The sequence below is a fragment of the Leopardus geoffroyi genome, chromosome C1 (genome assembly GCF_018350155.1).
Source record: "Leopardus geoffroyi isolate Oge1 chromosome C1, O.geoffroyi_Oge1_pat1.0, whole genome shotgun sequence".
Classification (NCBI taxonomy): Eukaryota; Metazoa; Chordata; class Mammalia; order Carnivora; family Felidae; genus Leopardus; species Leopardus geoffroyi.
This window is the reverse complement of record NC_059328.1, coordinates 7300612-7323634: the sequence shown is the minus strand read 5'-3', so window position 1 is coordinate 7323634 and position 23023 is coordinate 7300612. Positions and strand designations below refer to the sequence as shown.

At 42.2% G+C, this 23023-nt stretch overlaps 1 protein-coding gene across 32 annotated transcripts in view; it reads right to left on the bottom strand.

The window, feature by feature from the left end:
- KIF1B (kinesin family member 1B) overlaps nucleotides 1–19824 on the bottom strand; it is a 147280-nt gene extending 127456 nt beyond the window's left edge. For 26 of the 32 annotated variants that reach the window (XM_045482103.1, XM_045482107.1, XM_045482108.1 and 23 more), the window contains exons 1-2: nucleotides 19445–19777; nucleotides 2764–2944 (exon numbers count right to left, since the gene is read on the bottom strand). In XM_045482103.1, coding sequence (XP_045338059.1) covers nucleotides 2764–2869 — 106 coding nt within the window. In that variant the 5' untranslated portion in view covers nucleotides 2870–2944; nucleotides 19445–19777. Of the gene's footprint in view, nucleotides 1–2763; nucleotides 2945–18537; nucleotides 18563–18952; nucleotides 19303–19444 lie in introns of those variants that run through there. The other 6 variants (XM_045482133.1, XM_045482131.1, XM_045482134.1 and 3 more) reach the window with 6 other exon arrangements.
- Nucleotides 19825–23023: the final 3199 nt, after the last annotated feature.

Sequence of the window (23023 nt, the reverse complement as noted above, 5' to 3'; positions counted from 1 at the left end):
AGTAAGATTTTTAGGGTGCCTGGGTGGCTCAGTCAGTTAAGCATCCGACTCTTGATTTCAGCTCAGGACGTGATCTCATAGTTGGTGGGATGGGCCCCACCTTGGGCTCTGCACTAACAGTGCAAAGCCTGCTTGGGATTCTCTCTCTCCCTCTCTCTCTCTGCCATTCCTTTGCTCATGCACTTTCTCTCAAAATAAATAAATGTAAAAAAAAAATGGTTAATAATAAAAAAATTTAACACTCTTTAAAAAAAAAAAAAAAAGAAAGAAAGTAGCAACAGACACTGGGGACACTGGGGATTTCTCCTGGATAGTTCAGTATGTAAAACATATCACAGAGAAAAGTAGTTCTTTTTAGGATCAATTCTGGCTCCTGACCCAGGATTTCCTAAAGCCCACCTTCTAAAAGAACTAAATGATTATACCAGCATTTTCAGAGGCAACACCAACAGCCAAAAATGCCTCCAAACTAAGTTACAATTAAATACATTTTTCAGAGAGAAACAAGAGCTCAATAATCAGGATTCAGTATGTTCACTTCAGCAGCACATATACTAAAACTAAACTGATACAAATTAGTATGGCCTCTGTGCAAAGATTTATATATTGTGTAGAACTTAATTCTTTTTTTTTAATTTTTTTTTCAATGTTTATTTATTTTTGAGAGCCAGAGAGACCCAGAGCATGAGCAGGGGAGGGGCAGACAGAGATGGAGACACAGAATTCGAAGCAGGCTCCAGGCTCTGAGCTGTCAGCACAGAGCCTGACGCGGGGCTCAAACTCACAAACTGCAAGATCATGACCTGAGCTGAAGTCAGACGCTTAACCAACTGAGCCACCCAGGTGCCCCTATATATTGTGTAGAACTTAATTCTTAAAATGAAGCATGAATAATACCATAGCTTAAATGAGTGGCATTTAGAACATAAACACTTGTTCTCTAGTTCAGTTATAAATCTAGCTCAAATTTTAAGAAAGGAGCAAATCATCAATATTGACCTTTTTTAAAAAACTTGAAATATAATTTACATACCCTACAAAGTTCACCCATTTAAAGTGTACAATTCAGTAGTAAATTTTGCATCTTTTTCTTTTACAATTACTCATAGGATATAATTCATACTCTAGCATCTTTTAAAAATATCTAATAAAAAGGCAAACTCATAGTAACAGAGAACAGAGGCTAGGGATGGGGTCAAAGGTGAGATATTCATTAAAAAATACACACTTTTAGTCATGAAATGAGTAAGTTCTAGAGACCTAATGTGCAGCATAGTGACTATAGTTCATAATAATGTACTGTATACTTAAAATTTGCTGAGAAATAGATCTCAAGTGTTTTCACCACACACACACACAAAGGTAATTATGAGAGGTGACAGATACATTAATTACTTTGGACTGTGGTAATCATTTTGCAATGTATGCATATATCAAAACATCACGTTGTACACCTTAAATATATAATTTTATTCCCCACTGGTAGAATTCTCTACAGAGAACACTGGCAAATGGCCCACACATAGAGGAGATCAGAATGGTTTCCCCAACAACTAGGCATTAACTTGTGTGTCCGGAAGACCTATGATTCTGCTTTATCACAAAGTTGTAGGTTTCAAGACAGTAGAACCTACCAGTATTTTGAGTAATAATTTGCCTACAGATCCATATCAATTAATTATTAATCCAAGTACAAAATAAACCAGCTTAAGTCATTTTTCACCTAAGCAATTATATATAAAGAAGTTCAAAAGTAATGACTTCAATTTCAATAATAGATAATTTTATTTGTAAAAAAATTATAAACAAATGATTACTGATAATTTTAGTAATAAATTTATGAGTTTATTACCAACTGTAGCTATATCTGTTGTTCAACTCAAAGAATCACTGTAAGGAAGGAGAGTAAGTTTTAACACCATCTTGCCAAGGTCAAGTGCCATTTAAAATGAAGAAAGAAAAATAATCTTAGAGCCTCAACAGATACATTTCACATCATGGTTAAGTATAAATCACTGCTAACACCTTTATTATCATTAAGATTTCAACTTAAGGGGCGCCTGAGTGGCTCAGTTGGTTGAGCGATTGACTTCAGCTCAGGTCACGATCTCATGGTTCATGGGTTCGAGCCCCATGTCAGACTCTGTGCTGACAGCTTGGAGCTTGGAGCCTGCTTCCAATTCTGTGTCTTCCTCTCTCTCTGTCCCTCCCCTGCTTGTGCTCTCTCTCTCTCTCTCAAAAATAAGATTAAAAAAATATTTTAACTTAATAACTCTAGCTAAATTAGTTGCATTTTCCAGGGATTTCTCAATTGTAAAGAACAAAAGAAATAGTCCATATTTAAATATACGAAAGCAAAAATCACAGGGCGAAGCACTTAGTGGATCATTCAGAATAGCAAACTCCAAAGTGTTAATACCCAAATGTTCATTTATTCTGTTCACATTAAGAAGGGAAAAGAGAGGGGCGCCTGGGTGGCGCAGTCGGTTAAGCGTCCGACTTCAGCCAGGTCACGATCTCGTGGTCCGTGAGTTCGAGCCCCGCGTCAGGCTCTGGGCTGATGGCTCAGAGCCTGGAGCCTGTTTCCGATTCTGTGTCTCCCTCTCTCTCTGCCCCTCCCCCGTTCATGCTCTGTCTCTCTCTGTCCCAAAAATAAACAAACGTTGGAAAAAAAAAAAATTAAAAAAAAAAAAAAAAAAAAGAAGGGAAAAGAGAAAGGATAGGAAGGTGAGATATAATTGATAGAACACAACATGTACTCACTGGTCGAGTTGCCTTGCATCTGAATGATGCACTTGGACTCTTTGCTGGTCTCTCGAGAATTGAAGGGCCGAACCCGCACAGCCACCTTCACTGAGGCTCCCGACATTCTGATGGTCTTGTTATATATATGCAGTCCAGAAATAAAGTATCAAATCTTCTTTTGAAGTTATGTGCAAGTTTCCTTCAAAAAGAAAACAATTCCACACAGGTAGTCAGAATCAAAGGAAGCATGGGCTAACGTGAGCCTCAGGGCTACTCTTGTACATCTTTGTACTATTTTTTTTTAATTTATGTTTATTTACATTTGAGGGGGGAGAGCGGCAGAGAGAGAGGGAGTCACAGAACCCAAAGCAGGCTCCAGTCTCTGAGCTGTTAGCACAGAGCCTGATGTGGGGCTCAAACTCATGGACCGTGAGATCATGGCCTGAGCCAAAGTCGGAAGCTCAACTGACTGAGCCACCCAGGTGCCCCAATCTTTGTACTATTTCTATTTCCCTTTCTAAAAACCTCATCCCTTTTCATCCTGTAGATCTTATATGCTCAAAATTTTCCAAAATAGAAAATTAAACACCTAAGTTTATTTTCCTATTCAACTATCTCTTTCTCATACCTAAAAAGTCCCTAAACTTAATAATAAAAAATACATAACTACAAAATAACAGGCATCTTTCCTGCTGTCTGTTTTTCTGGATCTTCAGTAATGTATGAAAAACACAAACGTTTATCTGTTAAAGAGAGTTCCTTACACAAGTAACTTCCCATCTGCAAAACCACTTATTATCTTCCTTTCAAGAAACGCTCTGAACTTCCTATACACTAATTACACTGTGAAACATTCAGTTACATGATCTATAATTAAACAGCAAAGGACAATGATAAGCTCTGGCCAGCTCTTTCAACTTCTAAGTATCTCGGGATTCCTTTAATTTTCACGTGTGTCTCATTTGACCCTTACAACCATCCTGTACAATAAAGCAGAGAAGTTTCCAAGAGACCCAGGTTCTACCCTCTAATATGCTAGTGACTCATGGTAAAATCAAATCACTACATTTCACTACTGAATGAAGCCATAGGAAAAAATGTGGACATTTTTCAGAGGCATAGTTTCCCTCCCAACAGAACAAAACAAACATTATTCTGTGAAAAGAACCCACGTAAGTAATTTCCACAAGAGACAACAGATCTCCATCTGTACTCTATCCATTATATAAATGTCCTTGAGAAGAACCAAACAAAAGAAAAAACTAAAGAAAAACACATTTAAGTCCAATTATCGGGGAACCCCAATAAACCTTCAATCTAATTTTTCCCACATAATTAAGTAGAGATTAGGAATCCTAAACTACAGCTTTACAACTGCTAAGGCTTTCCAATAAGAAAAGGCAAAAATCAATTAATCAAAATAAAACAAAATAAAACCAAAAAGCCACTCTCTACCCTAGCATTACCCTATCTTCTTTTCTTAGCAGCACTATGTGAAATTCCTGTGCTTTGGAACATGCTTATTGTCCGTCTCTCTCAACTCTGTCCAAATGCTCAGAGATCTCATTTGCTACCACTTAGACCACTGCCTGATAAAAGAGCTCGGTAAATGTTTGTCGAAGGAGTGAATTAATGAATTGCAGTTGACCCTTGAACAAATGGGTTTGAAATGTGCAGGCCCACTTGCACATGAATTTTTTTCCATAAATACAGTAGAGCATTGTAAATATATTTTCTCATGGGGCACCTGGGTGGCTTAGTCAGTTAAGTGTCTGACTCTTGATTTTGGCTCAGGTCATGATCTCACGGTTTGTGAGCCTTTTTTTTTTTTTTTTTAAGTTTTTTAAAGTTTATTTATTTATTTATTTTTGAGAGGGAGACAGAGTGAGCAGAGGGGAAGAGGGAGAGAGAGAATCCCAAGCAGGCTCCATGCTCACAGTGCAAAGCCCAATGTGGGCCTCAAACTCATCTATGGTTTTTGAGTTTGAGTCCCGCATCGGGCTCAGCACTGACAGCAAAGAGCCTGCTTGGGATCCTCTCTCTCCCCCTCTCTGCCCTCCCCTGCTCGTGCTCCCTTGCTCTCTCTCTCTGTCTCTCTCTCAAAATAAATAAACATTAAAAAATGTTTAATGTATTTTTTTCTCATAATTTTCTTAACATTTTTTCTCTTTATTGTAAGAATATAGTATATAACACATGTAACATACAATATACGTGTTAATCGACTTTATGTTATCAGTAAGGCTTCTGGTTGACAGTGGGCTGTTAGCAGTTAAATTTGGGGGAGTCAAAAGTTCTGTGTGGATTTTCCACTACGTGTGGGGGGAGGGCACTGCTAACCCCCACATCGTTCAAGGGTTAACTGAGAATTATCTGTTCAAGTCCTCTGCCTGGTTCTGTTTCACATAATTATAATATTTATTGACATTAATCTTTTTCATATTTGCTGGAATGTTTTTCCAGTCTGTTTCCTATTTTATTTAACATTCAACAGATGGTTCTTGTTTAATATGTCAAACATTTATTGTAATCACATCAAATAAAAACTTAAAGTTATTTGCCCTCCCAGTCAATATAGCATCACCTATAGTCACTAGCTGAGGACTTTGCCAAAAGAGAGTTAATGAAGCATCCAGAAAAAGAAAGACATGGAACACACTTTAACCCCCACACAAGAGTTCACGGTGATATACAGCCATCGTCTGAACACTCAACATGCTCCATTATCTTCTCCCCCAAACTCGCAATCTCTGCCCATCTTCCCGTTTCTATCTGACCCCACATCATAAATCTTGGAGTCATCTTTGTTTCTTTCTCTTTGAATCCTTTTATTAGCATTAAAATTATTAATGATATGCTATATAAAAATTTTTAAGTTGATTTATTTATTTTGAGGGGGAAGAAGGGCAGAGAGAGAAGGAGGGAGAGAGACTCCCAAGCAGGCTCTGTGCTGGCAGTGTGAAGCCCAACGTGGGGCTCGAACTCACCAACCATGAGATCGTGACCTGAGCCGAGATCAAGAGTCAGATGCCTAACTGACTGCGCCACCCAGGCGCCCCTATGAACTTTTAAAACATAAATTTGCAGGGTACCTGTGTGGCTCAGTTGGTTAAGCGTCCGACTTTGGTTCAGGTCATTGCCTCGCAGTTCGTGAGTTCAAGCCCCGCGTCGGGCTCTGTGCTGACAGCTCAGAGGCCGCAGCCTGCTTCTGATTCTTTGTCTCCCCCTCTCTCTGCCCCTCCTCTGCTTGTGCTCTGTCTCTCTCTCTCTCTCTCTCTCTCTCAAAAATAAACATTAAAAAAAACACACATAAATTTTCTATCACTTCCTTCCTCTCGTTCTCATTGCCATCACCCCTAACCCACTGCCACTGCCTAACCCTAGTCCTCACTACCTCATGCCTACCATACCGGTAATAGTGGAACTAATCTTAGACCTTTTCATTTTAATCCAACAGTCCGTGGGCATTGCACAAAACTGAATCACACAGGGGTCTTTTGAAAAACAAATGAGCCTGGAATTCAACAGTCTTGAAAAAGGCTCCAGGTACGAAGTTTTTGTTTTCATTTTTCAAAGATTATGTTGCAAATCTCCAGCTGAGAACCCTGCAGTATGCAACTGCTTAACCTTGCTGCAGTATTAACCTTTCTAAAGCATGACTGTCAATTTCACTTCCAAACTCAAGAATCTTCTCTTATTCCCAGTGCTTACAATATCAAGACCAAAGTCAAGGTACTCTGTGTTCTAGTCAAGCTCCGTTACTATCCCACACACATGCTCTTTCACACTTGTGAACAATTTCTCCCCTACAATTTTAATTTTTCTCCTATTTGATGCCCAGCTCCTGTCTTACTTCTTCCAAAATGACTATCCAAACATTGCAGGAATCACTGGTATTTCCAACAGCACTTACAGCCCCAAACACATTATGAGAACCCTGCTATCATTTTATGTGACTGCATTCTATCTTGTATTGTCCTTTAATAGATTCCCAAAGTGAAAATCCTATTGCTTCAAAAAAACTCTTTGAACTTGGGCTTCTTGAAAAAATGGCTAATTCCAAGTCTGGTCAAGAAATTTCAAGATGATCCTGGGACATTTTAGTGTGATCATAAGCAGGAAGCCTATCAAAGATGAACAGAGTCAAGGCAAAAGCACACCAGTGCCGACTCAAAGGCACTCCCCAAGATGGAATACTTAAAGCATTAAAATGCATTCGTGAAAACCATAAGTGGACTGAAAAACATCAAATATAAAAATTCACGAGTTGAGGGGCACTTGGGTGGCTCAGTCAGTCAGTTAAGTGTCCAGCTTCGGCTCAGGTCATGATCTCACAGGCCAGAGCTGACCATCCAGCCTGGAGCCTGCTTCGGATTCTGGGTCTCCATTCAGGCTCTGTCTCTCTCTCTCTCTCTCAAAAATAAAATAAAACATTTAAAAATAAACAAATTCATGAGTTCATAATGATACTTAAAAAAGAAAAAAAAAAACTCATTCTTACAACTGGCAAATAAAATAATTGAGCATACACCTAGCCTGTATATCCTGTATAAACTATAGTCCACAACAGCCAAATGGTTGGTGAGGGCTAGCTCTTCTCACACACACACAAAAAAGTCCAGCTAATAAACGCAGAAGAGGTGACAGAATTGGAATGTCACCATGTTTCCAACCCTACTGATATAAAAGCTCTCTACAACAACAGTCACTAGCCACACACACACACACACACACACACACACACACACACACACACACAAAGCCATAGATGAAAAAAGGTTGGTTGATGTGGGAACATTTTTCTTTTATTTATTTTAAAGGAGAGAGCATGAGTGTGCACAGGGGAGAGGCAGACAGAGGGAGAGGGAGGGAGAGAGAGGGAAAGAAAGAGAGAGAGAAAGAGAGAGAGAGAAGGAAGAGAGAGAATCCCAAGCAGCCTCTGTGCCACCAGTGCAGAGCCCGACATGGGGTTCAATCTCACGAACCCTGAGATCATGACCTGAGCCAAAATCAAGAGTCAGATGCTTAACCAACTGAGCCCTGCAGGCGCCCCAATGTGGACACGCTGTATTGCTTGGATTAGGCTGACGATATCTGAACCAAATAATCAGTCCTAGTGTCACTAAAGGGGGGACACCTGGGTGGTCTATGCTTCCATGCATGCTATACACAGCACCACCTAGTAAGTATTCTTATCCCACCCCCTTAAAAAAAAAAAAAAAAAGAGATGAAGCCTCAGCTCTAACCACCTAGGAGAGCAAACAAAAAATGTAAATGACACCTAAAAGATACAATCAGCGAAAACCAGAACATAGAAAAATCTACACGTCAAGTCACCCAGTATCTTCAGATAAATAACATGCAGAGGTAATAAAAGGAACTTGTGTTAGTTATAAGATAAGTGCGATGATTTTTTTAATCAAGAAAATCTGCAAAAACACATTTTTTAGACAATGATAATAGCCTGAACATAGACTCAGTATCTGATGATGTTAAGAAATTTATTAGGGGAAGATACAAGAAACAGGTTTGCCAAGGGGTGCCTGGGTGGCGCAGTCGGTTAAGCGTCCGACTTCAGCCAGGTCACGATCTCGCGGTCCGTGAGTTTGAGCCCCGCGTCGGGCTCTGGGCTGATGGCTCAGGGCCTGGAGCCTGTTTCCGATTCTGTGTCTCCCTCTCTCTCTGCCCCTCCCCCGTTCATGCTCTGTCTCTCTCTGTCCCAAAAATAAATAAACGTTGAAAAAAAAAAAAAATTAAAAAAAAAAAAAAAAAAACAGGTTTGCCAAAATGTCCACCATTACTGAATACTGTCGATATTTGATTCAAAAAAAAAAAAAACTTCCTTCTTTTGTATTCTACGCAAAGCCTACCAAGTACTGAATGCTGCCGACTGATTTACAGACAACAAAGAATGAATCTCCTTGTGCGGATTTAGGTATAAAGAGCTATGGATTTGTCACTAGGAACCGAAATACTAACGTCTCTAATATCTGCTTATTTCTTCCATCCATCGAATCAACTGCCAAATCACATAGCTTTTACCTAGAAAATCTCTCCATTTCCACCACTACCATCCCTTTTAGATTTTCGACATTTCTCACCCAAGATGGTTAACTTCAACCACTTTCTCTCTTTCTTCCTTCCACCCCCATTCGACTACACAATACTGTCACTTTCATCTACTCCATCCATAACCAAGCAACACCGCCAAACTGGCCTTCCTGAAGCACAGGTCTGTTCATATCAGTGTCCACTTAAAAATCCTCAAAGTGTCCCTAGTGTCTACCAAACAATGGCTGAACTTCCCACACTGCATTCAATGTGTTCTGCGACATAAACCACCTACTTTTACAAACCCACAAAACACTGCCTTCCATCCACATTCCTTAACAACCACTCACCAGAGGGCTTCCTGAAAGTATCTCATGTTTTTCTGTGCCAGTGCCTTTGCTCCAACGTTCCTTCTACCCACTGTGACCTTCTTCCTCTACCAATCCAATTTATTCTTCTAGGATCTTCTTCTATGCCACCTATCCCTAAAGCCTTCATAGAATCTCCCTACCTCCCACACCAAATGCTAATGCTTCTCCATGTAATACTACTCAAGTCACTGGCCTTACCTAGGGCAAGTTTATTTACTTTTCTTATCTCTACTGTAAATTTTAAGCTCCTTGTGGACAAGAACAGAATTTTAGTCATGTTTCTAATCCCCTAGCTACAGGGGCTTGAATACAGTACTTAAAATATTTTGGTTGAATTCCTAGTTATTGTATCAATGGACTGATGCTTGAAGGGCATTAATAAAAACCATAAGTTGTTCCAAAATAGAAACAGGTATTTGATCAGAAGGAAAAAGGATAAAATTAATTTCAAATTCTTTCCTAATTGAAGTGTTAAGTCATTCTTTTTTGGAAGTGATAAGTACATTTTAAAACTGCTTGTCCCTCTGGGTGCCTGGGTGGCTCAATCATTAAGCATCTGACTTCGGCTCAGGCCATGATCTCAGGGTTCGTGAGTTTGAGTCTCCTGTCGGGTGAGCCCTGCTTCTCTCTCCCTCTGTCTCTCTGCCCCTCCTGGGATTCTCTCTCTCTCTCTCTGCCCCTCGCTCACTTGTGCCCTCTCTCTCAAAAAAAAAAATAAATAAGTAAATAAAAATAAAAATAAAAACAAAAACAAAAAAACCTTCCCCCTCAAATAAATAACAAAATTACTTTTCCCAAACAATTTGAACCTAAATATGTATTTTGTTTCTGATTTAATTGTCTTGGTGTCAAACTGCAACCATCTTCACAAGCGAGTCAAAATTTTACACGATAATAGGAAACTATAGTTAAATGGACGATAGAAAGTGGTACTTTGTTACTTCCCTACTACTATAAACAGTATCTCTTTTATAGTAGAATTACATCAAAGAATCACAGCTTCAAAATTCCCAGGCTGTTAAAGAAATATTACCAATTACATAAATCTGAAATCAGGTTTAAATTCCAATGAGAAACAATTATTCCAGAATACTTTTAGGAGGTTACAAGAAAACAATACTTCTTACATTTAGCATAAAAATACATTTTCCAAGCTTTGAACAGCCAAAGGAAGAAAGACAGGAAAGACCATCACATACTCTAAATCACTTACACAGCCTCAGCTCTAGACTGTGCCTCTGACCTGTTTTCCTTCCTATGACACACAATTAGAAGCATCAGGAAAGCGGAATGGAGCAAAAATTCCAGAAGCATTCACTAACAATAAAGGCAAAATAAAACAGTTAGGTCTAAGTTATTTGAATTTTTCTGAATTTTGCCCAATTGCTTAACTTTGACCTTGTGCAACTGAACTTGCCCTCAGAGGTTCCCTGGAGTATTAAGAGCCTAAGAAGACTAATTTTCAAATTAACCACTCAGCAAAGTGAGTAAACAGGAACAAAATACAACTAGCGTTTGGTTGGTCTGTTTTTGTAGTATCCCTTTTCTATAGAAGACAGCGAAGATTATATCCCCAACATATAAGTCAGTTCATGTCATTTCCTCTCTTTAAAAACCTTCCACTGGTTTCCGTGGCCTCAGAACACACCCTAAAAATCCAAAGGCCTCTGCAATCCAACCTGCTTCCCCAGTCACCATTTTCACTGCCCAGCTTCAAGCCTTCTTCCCCACCAAGCACCCTCTTACTACACCAAACACGCAATTCCTGGAAGCCCAATCCCCCTTCTCAACCTGTTACATCCACGTCTTTCCAGGAGAAGGTCAAATGTCACCATAAAGCAAAAAGCATTAAGTCATATATTCCTTAACGTGCCCCTTTCTGAGCCAAAAGTGATACCTTCTTTCTCTTTGCTCCTTAGAAATGTTGTGTTGATTCTTCCATTTTTCTACTTATGCCATTCTGCCCGATGTTGCAATCAGTATTTCACTTAACTCTCCTACACAGACACATTATTCAATACATATATGTCACAACTGAAAATAGAATTTAAATAAGAAATTTAGTTTTTCAAATTCAATATTCACACAATTTGCTATAGAGCAGCAGATTTACAACAGCAATAAGCACTCTATTTCAAAGATCATCTTTTCCACTGAATTATGGTTTCAAGAATGAATTATAACTTGAAGAATGAGTGGGTACCCAAAAGTAAGCATCAGCAGCTAATGAGACTATTTTGAGACTCTATGAAAACTTCATTATCATAAGTTTCACATCTCTCAATCCAATACTTTCCATGAGAACCAAACAGATTTTAGGATCCAATACTCTGTGTCCCTGATCATGGCTATACTGATAAAATGGCCCACCAAAAGGTAAGAATTTTTGTATGTGTATGAGTTACCTGTCTATTCTTGGTCTTTGACTCTATAAACAAAAAGCAGCCATGAGCCAAGCTGTGAAAACTCAAAACGAATCACATGTTGGAAAAGCTTCTTTCTGCACTCTAACCCAGTGCCAAGAATCAGACTGCACAGAAAGTCTCCTGACAGATCAGATTTTCAATCTCAAATGGGGTTAAACCAGCTCACCCAGGCTCCCCAACTGTTTTCTTTTAACTGCTATCTAAAGTAAGTTTTAAAATACAGTTTTAAAACTGTCACTGCAGTTTTAAATAAAAGGAAAAGATGTTTTTCAAGGACATTTTTTAAAAAAGTAATCCAACCCGCTTTTCAAACTGAGAATACAACATTAAAATATAACCAGTCTTTTTTTATGAAGGATATGACTAATATGGTTCAGATATATAACTTTATATAAAGATAAATCTGAGCAGAAAACTCATTATTTGTCACTGCAATTAAGAAATCTAGGATCCTCCTTTCCACTCGTAACATGATTTTTTTTTTAATGTTTTCATTTATATTTGAGGGACAGAGAGAGACAGAGCATGAGCAGGGGAGGGACAGAGAGAGACAGGAGACAGAGAATCTGAAGCAGGCTCCAGGCTCTGAGCTGTCAGCACAGAGCCCAACGTGGGGCTCAAACCCATAAACCGTGAGATCATGACCTGAGCCAAAGTCAGACATCTAACCAACTGAGCCACCCAGGTGCCCTTCACTCGTAACATGATTTTATTCATAAACCAAGAGGTGCATCAAGAGACAACAGTTCCTAGGCGCTGGCTCAGTTGGTAGAGCATGTGACTCTTGATCTTGGGGTCAGGAGTTTGAGCCCCATGTTGGGCATAGAGCTTACTTAAAAATAAAAATAAATAGGAGTGGCTGGGTGGCTCAGTTGGCTAAGTGTCTGACTGTTGATTTTGGCTCAGGTCATGATCTCACAGTAGTGAGATAGAGCCCCCTTTAGGCTCTGTATTGAGCGTAGAGCCTGCTTAAGATTCTCTCTCTCCCTCTGCCCCTCCCCCACTCTGCACATACATGTGCACTCTCATAAATAAATAAAAAATAAATAAGAGACAACAGTTCTTGTGGCTTAAAATAAAGTATTCCAAATGACAGTGATGTTTTTTCCTTTTTCTTTAAAAGGACAGTTAATATTAAACTCTAGTAAGTCAGTTCGTTCTAATACCTGAAGCTACATCTCATAATTTTATTTTGGCAGATCTGCTGGGAATTCTGCCACTTAAATGTCAACATTCCACTGAAGCTCTTCTATTGTCAAAGTGAATGACAGACAACACCTCCTCCTGGCAATGTCCACGCTAAAGTCAACTCAGCTCGGTCATAGTATAGAAATGGTAAGTTTCAATCAGAGGTTAATTCAAATTTGGTATGAGTCATGGTTCCCTCCTTCTGAAATCTGCCCTGACCACACCTCTGCAGCTACCTGCCTGGGAGGTAGCTTACTACTTGGGCAAGAATGCAGGTCAGACTTTTCCGTGTGTTGATAATATGCCAATCTTGATAAACCAGCACCGAAAGTTTAATAGATATGTTTTCATTTAGATGACAACACAGAATACAAGTATTCCAAACTCTCACAAGGGTTAAATAATGAGTTTTCTGCTCAGATTTATCTTTATATAAAGTTATATATCTGAACCATATTAGTCATAGCCTTCATAAAAAAAGACTGGTTATATTTTGATGTATTCGCAGTTTGAAAAGCAAGTTGGATTACTTTTTTTGAAAAGGTCCTTGAAAAACATCTTTTCCTTTTATTTAAAGACCTGTTAAAAACACCGAGTGTGGGGGTGTCTGGGTGGCTCAGTTAGTTAAGCGTCTGACTCCCGGTCTCAGCTCAGGTCATGATCTCACAGTTTCATGGGTTTGAGCCACGTGTCAGGCTCTGTGCTGACCGTGCAGAGCCTACTTGGGATCCTCTCTCTCCCTCTCTCTCTGCCCTTCCCCTGCTCACACTGTCTTTGTCTCTCTCAAAATAAAAACATAAACTTTAAAAAATTATAAAAAATGGGGTGCCTGGGTGGCTCAGTCAGTTGAGCGTCCGACTTTGGCTCAGGTCATGATCTCATGGTTTGTGGGTTCGAGCCCCCGCATCAGGCTCTGTGCTGCAGCTCAGAGCCTGGAGCCTGCTTCAGATTCTGTGTCTCCCTCTCTCTCTGCACCGCCCCCCCCCCCTCACACTCTGTCTCTCTCTCCTTCAAAAATAAATAAACATTAAAAAATTAAAAAAAAAACCTCTTCGTGTATGTATATAACATATGTATGTATCAGTATGTCTATAACACATTTCTCTTACAATAATATTCAAATTTATTGAAAAAAAAGTTTCTCTTTATGAACCATTATATATAGCCATTATATGTGTGTATAATTTACCTTTCCTTTTTTACCTTGACTTCTAAAAGTTTCAAAACTAAACTATAATAACCACATTACATAAATTGCTGTAATGTGTTTATTTAGTTTTTCCTCCTGTTACACAAAGTTTTGTTTTTTATCTATACTTTAACAGCCCCTCTGTATTTATGGTACTTGTGGTAGGCTGCTCAAATCCTTTTTAGAAGCGGTAAGTGGTACAAACTGTAAACAAATAAAACATTCCGGCAATAAACCTATTCTGCTATTTAACATCAGAAATATGTTATGTCAAAATTCTAGTTCCTAAAAACAGAAGCCTTTAAAAATTATACAAAAATTTGTGTTGAATGAATTTGAAAACAGTGTTGAGTGGCCAGAAAAGCAGGCCAAGATCTGAAACCAGATCCACCAAATAGAAGCAGACAAAAGCTCAATTAAGGAGGGAGTGTGAACTTCCAGTACTGTGAAGGCATGAAGTGTGTCCCCTGGTTTTGGCAGTAAAAGGCTGGAAGCCAGTCAGCAAAGTGAGGGCCACTGAAGCCAGTCTGTGGTGGGCTGGGGAGTAATTAGGAGGCTAGAAAGCGGATACAAGTATCCTCCTTGCTTCCAGAACTCGACAGGAGAGTAACAGCTAGGAGGAAACACCAATGAAGGAAGGCTTTTTCTCCCCCTGCTTCCTGTTTTTATTAGGAGAGATCTGCATGTTTCTATACTTTATTCAACAGCTATTTACTAGGTGCCTAAGTGCCTGTGACAGGCATTTCTAGGAGTCTGGGATAAATCAATGAATGAAACAGATAAACATCCTTGCCATGGAGGAGCTTACATCCTAGGAGGGGAAGTGGGGACACTAAAATTATAATTTATACAGAATGCTACATGATCATAAGCATCACCAGGGAGGGAAAAGTACAGCAGAGGCAGGTGTCTGGTGGGGAGGAACGCTGTGCAGGTGCATAAATGAGGTCAGGTTGGGCCTGTTGAGGTGATGAGGTGTAAGCAAAGACTTGAAGGAGGTGAAGGAGTTAGCCAAGCAGCGTTCAGGGAAGAGCATTCCAGGTCAGAGCAAAGGCCCTAAGGTGGGACTGTGGAGAAACTGCAAAAGGGGAAAGGAGTAACCAGTACGGCAAGTCCCTAAGATTACCAGGCAGGGCTAATATCCAGAACACAGGCTGAGGGAGTAGCTAAGTCAGGGAGAGTAACTCCTCACTACACTTGAGGAAAGAAGGTAAGAAAGAAGGCAGAGAATTCTGTAAGTAGAGGAAAGGGAAGAAGGGGCGGGGGAGTTCATGCCTTCTTTTCCCTATGAGGTGGTAGGGAAGGTTTTATGCCAAACATGGGGCAGTGGGGAGGCTTGAGTAAAGCAGTCAAGATGTTAGAAAAGTCACTGTGGAAGACAGGGGAGGGAACTGACCAGAATTACTTTGACACCAAAGACGGGTTCGGAGGAGACCTAAGATTACACATTAATTGTGGCACTACCCCCTAGCACTGTGAGATTTCTCCCCGGCAGACTAAAAACAGAAGGTACGGATGGTAAGAAAGATGCAAGGCTGGCATGTGCATAATGGGTCTTGCAGAATAATGAATTAAAAACTGCAAGTGCCAGTCAGAAAATAGCTAGAGCAATGCACCCCACAAGTCACGCGGAAGGAAAAGCTGGAAGAGGCTGCTGCACCAGGAGACTTGAGGTACAAGAGCACACAGAAAAAGACGATAGAAGTGGGAGCTATAAGTGATCAGAACTTCATTCAGAGCTGCAGGCCAAGCTGAGATCTGAAGACAAACCTGAAGGCTACGATAAGTGAAGAAGATGTGGCCACAACAGTGAGTTATGGGAACATGGGAGCATGAAGACAACGTTTGCTTGAGCTGAAGTCAAGGAATTTTACAGTTAAAGGTAGTTAGTTACAGAAGTTCAGTATAGCGGTTAGGTATTTCTAATGACTCGGGGTGGGAGAGTCACTTAGCCTGTTTCTTCATCTGTAAAATGGGAGTCATGGTATCTATTTCGTATGGTTGTTACAAGGATTAAAATAGAGGGGCGCCTGCGAGGCTCAGTCGGTTAAGCTCATGATCTCACGGTTTTGTGAGTTTCAGCCCCAAATCGGGCTCTGTGCTGACAATGTGGAGCTACTGGGGATTCTCTCTCTCTCTGCCCCTCCCCACTCACGCTGTCTCTGTCTCTTTCAAAATAAATAAACTTAAAAAAAATTTTTTTAAAACAAGGATTAGTGAATAATGCAAAGTGCTTGGAAAAGAGCCTGGCGCATTAGAAAGAGCTCAATGAGAGTAAGCTATTTTGTCAATATTGTTGTTGTTACTGTTTATACAGTCATTGACATCTGCCAGGATGATGTCAGAAATTTGGATGGAAGGGAGAACTAATCCAAGTATCAATGATATCAAACAGAGCAATGGTAGAGGATGGTACAGTTGAATGATATGCTTTGGCATAGACAATGTGGTATTAAATATCAAAAAAAAATTGTAATCCATCGTTTACGATCTTTTGACTTCAAACACATATACAAACACAGAGCAATCCTAAAAGTACCAATTGAGTACTAGAGAAGTATTATATGACAATACAAAAGGGAAAAGGCTCTGACTATAAAAACCATGGAAGCCATCATGGTATGAGCAGTGGTACATTAAATTGTACTAAAACGTAAAAGAGTTGGGAGTTAACTTTGTCCTACCATGCCTGTATACAAACAGAAGTTCCTTGAGGGTAAAGAACTAAATCTCTACATGCACTGTCAACAAACTGGTAGTGAATATCATAAAAGTGAGCATAAATGAATCAATGGGCCATTAGCCAAAAAGTCCACCTCAAAGAGAAGCCCAAGGACTCTTTTGCAAGGTTTTCCTTGCCACTGTCACATCTGCTTCGTTCATCTTCTATTCCAAGGAGCTGCACAAAGAAAAGTTCTGGAAGTATGTATTTATCCATACTTTTATGAACTCCAGAGATTCACCAGTTTCTGTTTCAACAAGGCCATCTTTCAAAGAGAAAACTACATGAAATAGACAGGCTATAGTTTCACTTCAGAGCCTTGTAAAATTATATCTTATCAGTTTACAAGATCAAAAGGATATGCTTAACTCCTGGAAAAGACCTGTTGTGATTAGCAGCCTGGGAAGGAGTTTACAAACTAGGAAGCAGGGGCCTATTGTCATCCTTTACTTTGTACCCAGAACAAGCCCTTAGCAGGGAACTGGGCTAGAAAGCCTTGGTCTTGGAGAGACTCTGTTGGCACTCTTCTTGAGAGTTTATTCCCTGCACAAATTCAAAGTGGGAAAGAGCAAAGAGAAAAAAGGAAAACTGCATTCATATCTGGTCTTGAAAAGAAAAGTGGTCTGTTTAAAGCCTCCGAAGCTGTACTTAATTGGATAAATTTTGGAAAAACATTCATCAGAGCAGAGCTGCACAGATTCATAAAATTCTGCCTCCAAATCAGATTCACAATCAGGTCTGATTTTATTAAATGCTGAAATTATATTGAACCACAATTCTTCAGATCTTTTGTACTAATAGAGTAACTGTAAAAATTTTTTAACTTAGAAACAGTTCTTAATTGGGGCATGGAATTTTAAAGCAAACATTCTGTATTTCTCTCAAGTTAAAGTAATACAAAAAAGCACTCGCTTCTATTGACGCCATTTTTGATTCAACTAAGTTCTAAAAGAAAAGCTTAACAGTAAAAACAGAAAAATAAAGTATTAAGACTTTTTTTAGATAGTTCAACTTAAGAAGTTTACAGGAATTTGTTCCACAAGAAATAGAGTTTGAAAGCAAAGGGCACAAAGAAGACAGGCATGGCACTCTCCAGGTCCTGTCCACACTGAGCTTGTAGGAGAAGGCAGATAGACAGTCTCACACTAAGTTCCACCACTGATCATTTCCGGATCTGTTTCACAATCCCAAGGTGTGTACCATCCTTATACTCTATCCTCACACAGCAAGTTAACTCCGCTTGCCTCACAATCCAACAGCCACACCAAGTTAATCAGAAAGCACCACCTCACTTAAGAGAACACAAGCTAAGATTTTATTATGACTAAGCTAAGCCGACAAAATGCCAGCCTTTAAATAAAATATCCACCATGATATCACTTAAGAGCTATTCAAATCCAATCACCATACTTCCCTAGGCCTCAGACAGACCCATCTAGGACACAAAGTAACATATTCAGTGTGGCACAACAGCTGCCTAGAACAGTAAGAGATATGCGAGCGAGGGATCTGTTGACAATCTAATTTCAGCTACCTCCAGATTCCACAAAGGTGACAACGTGCATCGTCAGAAATACTGCTGCACGCCTCTCTCACTATGAGAATATTCCGGCTTACTGAACCTCTGCGTGGTGAGCTACTCTGAGAAATCCAACCCTGCAATGCAATTAACACTAACTGGAAGCCTCCAGACGGGAAAACTGGCCTTAGCGATCCTCAGATGTGCCCGTGTGCGTGTAAGGGATCATCATCAGGCCTCCATGGCCCACAGCACGGGCCATACAAGATGGATACACAGACACGGTATTTCATCCCAACAAGAAGGGCATCTTGAAGGCACTTTACCATAGAAGCTCATGTAGCAATTCACCAAGGAGAAAAAGTGATCTGGGGAGTTCAGGTCCGGTTTTAGGGCCGGAATGCGCTGTGTTGCACGAACAATGACTAGCTTGCTCGAGCAGGCTCCCAACCCCCACGGCTCGGCTTCTGGTGCGGCCAGTCACCCTGAAAGCTGCCAGGGCTGTCACTCGGTGCCTTCCAGCAACCGGACTTGGCTACTGAAGGATTTGTCAGATCATCCTCCCAATATGGCTGCCAGAGTAATCCCGAGCTGCTGCTCGACGCCGAGACCACACCAGCCTTCGTCGCGGCTGGCCAGCATCCCGCACGCCCCCTCCCTTCCACCGCGCTCCTCTCCAGTCCTCGCGCCCTCGGCGCCCCCCTCCCCCGCCACCCTCCGCCTCGCCGAGCCCCTTCCTACCTCCATCTGGCAAAGGGGCACAACCACAGTCCCAGTGTCAGCCCCGATGCCAACCCTAACGGGGGCGAGGGGAGAGGGGATGGGGGAAACGAGACCGGAGGGGCTTCCAGGCCGAGCAGCGCCCGCTCCGCGGAGCTGCAGTGTGCGCAGAGAGCGCAGGCAAAACAGACCCACGGCGGCGGGCAGGCTGACCGCTGGGCACAGCCGGGGCCCGGCAGCTCAGGGGAAGCGGAGGGAAGGTACGGGTCACTGCGGGGCACCCAGCAGGCCGCGGGACCCGAGCCCGGGGGCTCGCCGGCCCAGGGAGGGTCCCCCGCCCCACCCCACCCCACCCCAGTCCGCGCCCCGCTGGGGCGGCGCGGCTCCCGCCCCGCCCGGCCCTTCCTCCGCTCAGACCCCGCCCGGTCCCGGCCCGGCCTGCCCCTCCCCCCCGGGCGGCCCCCTCCCCAGCCCGGCGGCGGCGAGCCAGCCGCTGCCCGCCCCCCGCCTTACCTCAGCCGCGCTACGGACCGACGGGCGGACGGGCGGGCCGGGTCAGCAGGCGACACGGCGCGCGGGGGCGCGGGGGGCCTGGCACCGAAGCGCCTCAGCGCGAGCAGCGGCCGCCGCGAGCCGCAGGGCACCGCTCCGCAGCCCCATCACGCAGCGGCCCGGCGCCGCATCGAGGGCCGCGGCGCGGGGAGGGCGAGAACACGGGACGCCGGGGCGCGGCGGCGACGGAGCCGGCGGTGGCGGCTGCAGCGGACGGGGAGCGGCTCGGACTCGCGCTGGCGCCTCCCAGGGCTGCCGCCGTCTGACTGACCCGCGTCGGTCCTCGCGAAGCTCCGCCCGCGGCCGCCCGCGCCGGACACCGCCCCGAGCCCGGCCACTGCTCGTCACCTCGGCCCGCCCCGACGTCCGCGATTGACGCGGGGGACAGCCAATCGGAGCTTAGAGCTCGAGGCTGCCGGCCAATCGCAGGGTGAGCCGGAGAGAGATTGGGGCAAGGAGCTGCGGAGATGCCGGGGCGCCTCCTGGTGGCCCAGGAGCCGGCGGGGGTGCTGGGCTACTGGGCTTGCGGGGTTGGGGAGGCCGGCGCCCAGAGTCCCCTCCCGGTTGACCCGCGAAGGACGTTAGTCGGCAGCAGTCGAGCCCGGCCCACCTGATGATCCACCTTGAACAAAGCTTGGCCAAGTGGGGCGGGGTGGGACTGTGGGGACCTGACGCCTTCGGAGGGGCTGAGATGCATATGGGAGGCAGCCGAGTGTGCAGTCATTGTCCGTTTGGAAAGCTTCTCACACGTTGAAGCCGCCGAGCACGGCGCAGTCGGCATTGAAACACGCAAAGGGATGAGTGTATTATCCCGCAGCAAGCTTTCCGGCCTATTCTTATCGAGCCCGATCACAACACCTCCCACACGCCACCTTGGGAGAAAAGGCGGAATGAGTAATGGAAAAGCATGACTTAGTGGGCATTCCACTTGTCTCCTTGGGAGACCGCGTAAGGGCCGTGAGTAAAGGAACAAAATGCTTTGTATCGTCTCTGAGCTAATGACCCGAACTCCCCTCTGGGAGATGCCCTTGAAGAGGGGGGTTGTTGGAATTCAGCAACCCGGACAACACAAACAGCCTAGTAGCGATTTTTAAAAAAATCAGATTTAGATTCAGCTCAAAAGGCAAAGCCCACAACTGTTCGTGAGCGGTCCAATTCAGTACCTAATGAAATACAATAGTCAACAGCATATATGTGCAATTATCATGCCAAGCACTATTATTTTATTAGGTTGTGAAATGCTTTCCTATTTACTAACAGACAATGAAAGTAAAATACGATTTTCACCCTGAATTCAAGTTTTGGATGTACAAAGCCTTACTTATAAGCAGACACTAAAACACCGAAATTAATTTCCTACACTAATGATTTTGGAAAATCCCCATCCCCACTAAAGTCCTCATACTCTCTATCCAGTCAACATTTATTGAACGTTTCTCATTTTATTTAGAATTTCAGCTCCACCTACCTGCAAAAGGATTTGACATAACTTCCCTGGAAGTATAAAAGCAATAAATCTTTATAACATTAACATAGGAGTAAAGTTAATAATTAAAAAAACAACAACAGTAAAAGCCTGTATGAATAAGCCGGGTGCATAGAAAGAAAAGTAATATTAAAAAGCAGAGTCAGGGAATGTGCCACCGCTGAGCACAAAACTCAGCTCTTAGCTTCCTGAAAGCCAGAAGAAAAATGAAATTCCAATGGGCTAATGAACAGAAGTTCATCAGTTCATCAGCAGACACCAACTTTTTCCTTGTTTGGAGCTCTTTGTGTAAGTACTATGATAAGTACCATGGAGAGTTACAAATACCTGGACGGTAATTAATCTTGTCTGAGCTCTCAATGGAGCTCAATCTAAAAAGAATCTAAAACTGGTGAAGGGAATGTGGTGGCCATCAGCACTGAAATTAAGCAAAACACACTGAGAAGGGTCAAGAGAGGCAGGTAAGGCTGTTCTAGGTTTCAAGGCCAAAACAGCCGGCGCTGCATCAGCCTTTTTCTCCTTTGATAGATGAAGTCACTCTGCAGAGCCATTCAATTTCTCAGATTACAGATTTTGTACAAAAGTACCTTTTAAAAACTGTCAAGTTCTAGAAAATTGAATTTAGCCATGGCCCCATTGGGTTATCCCTAGAATGTAAAAAGAACAACATCAAAAGATCTATTAATGGGGCGCCTGGGTGGCTCAGTCAGTAGAGTATGCAACTCTTGATTTTGGGGTCGTGAGTTCAAGCCCTGTGTTAGGGCTAGAGTTTGCCTTAAAAAAAGAAAAGAAAAGAGAAGGAAAAGGAAGGAAGGAAGGAAGGAAGGAAGGAAGGAAGGAAGGAAGGAAGAAAAGGAAGGAAGAAAGAAAAGAAAGAAGAAAAGAATGAATGAAAGAAAGAAAGAGAAAAAGGAAGGAAGGAAGCCTGAGTCCTGGATGACTCAGTTGGTTCAGCATCTGATTCTTGATTTCTACTCCAGTCGTGATCTCACGTTTCACAGGTTCAGGCCCCACATCGGATCCAGGCTGACAGTGTGGAGGCTGCTTGGGATTCTCTCTCTCTCTCTCTCTCTCTCTCTCTCTCTCTCTCTGCCCTTCCCCTGCTCATGCTCTCTCTCACTCAAAAAATTTATTTATTTATTTAATTATTTAATTAATTAAACTTAAAAAATATTAATGTGATGCATATACCCCACTACTACAACTATAAATAAGGTTTCTGGATACAAGATCAACATACAGGGGTGCCTGGGTGGCTCAATCGGTTAGGCGTCCGACTTCAGCTCAGGTCATCACCTCATGGTCCAGGGATTCAAGCCCTGCGTCGGGTTCTGTGCTGACAGCTCAGAGCCTGGAGCCTGCTTCAGATTCTGTGTCTCCCTCTCTCTGACCCTCCCCCGTTCATGCCATGTCTCTGTCTGTCTCAGAAATAAATAAACATTAAAAAAATTAAAAAAAATTAAACAGATCAACATACAAAAAGACAAAGTGTTCCGTTTCATTAGGAACAGCCAATTAGAAAATGTGATTTCAAAAGATCCCATTAAATATAACAATAAAACTATTAAATATGTAAGGTTAAGTTGACAAAAGATAAGCAAGACTCATATGGAAAAAAAATTATACAGATGTATTGGTGAAACACATTAAAGGATACCTAAGTATCATGGCAACATTTTTCTGGAACTGTCTTATAAGGCAAGGGAAACAAAAGTAAAAATAAACTATTGGAACTACATCAAAATAAAAAACTTCTGCACAGCAAAGCAATCAATAAAACTAAAAGACAGCCTATTGAATGGGAAAGATATTTGCAAATGGCATATCTGATAAAGGGTCAGTATCCAAAATATATAAAGATTTTATACAACTCAATACCAAAAAGCCAAATAATCCAATTAAAAAGTGGGCAAAACAAACGAACAGACATTTCTCCAAAGGACATACAGGGGCACCAGCTGGCTCAGTTGATGGAACTTGCAACTCTTGATCTGGGGTTTGTGAGTTCAAGCCCCACCTTGGGTGTAGAGATTACTTAAAAATAAAATCTCTTG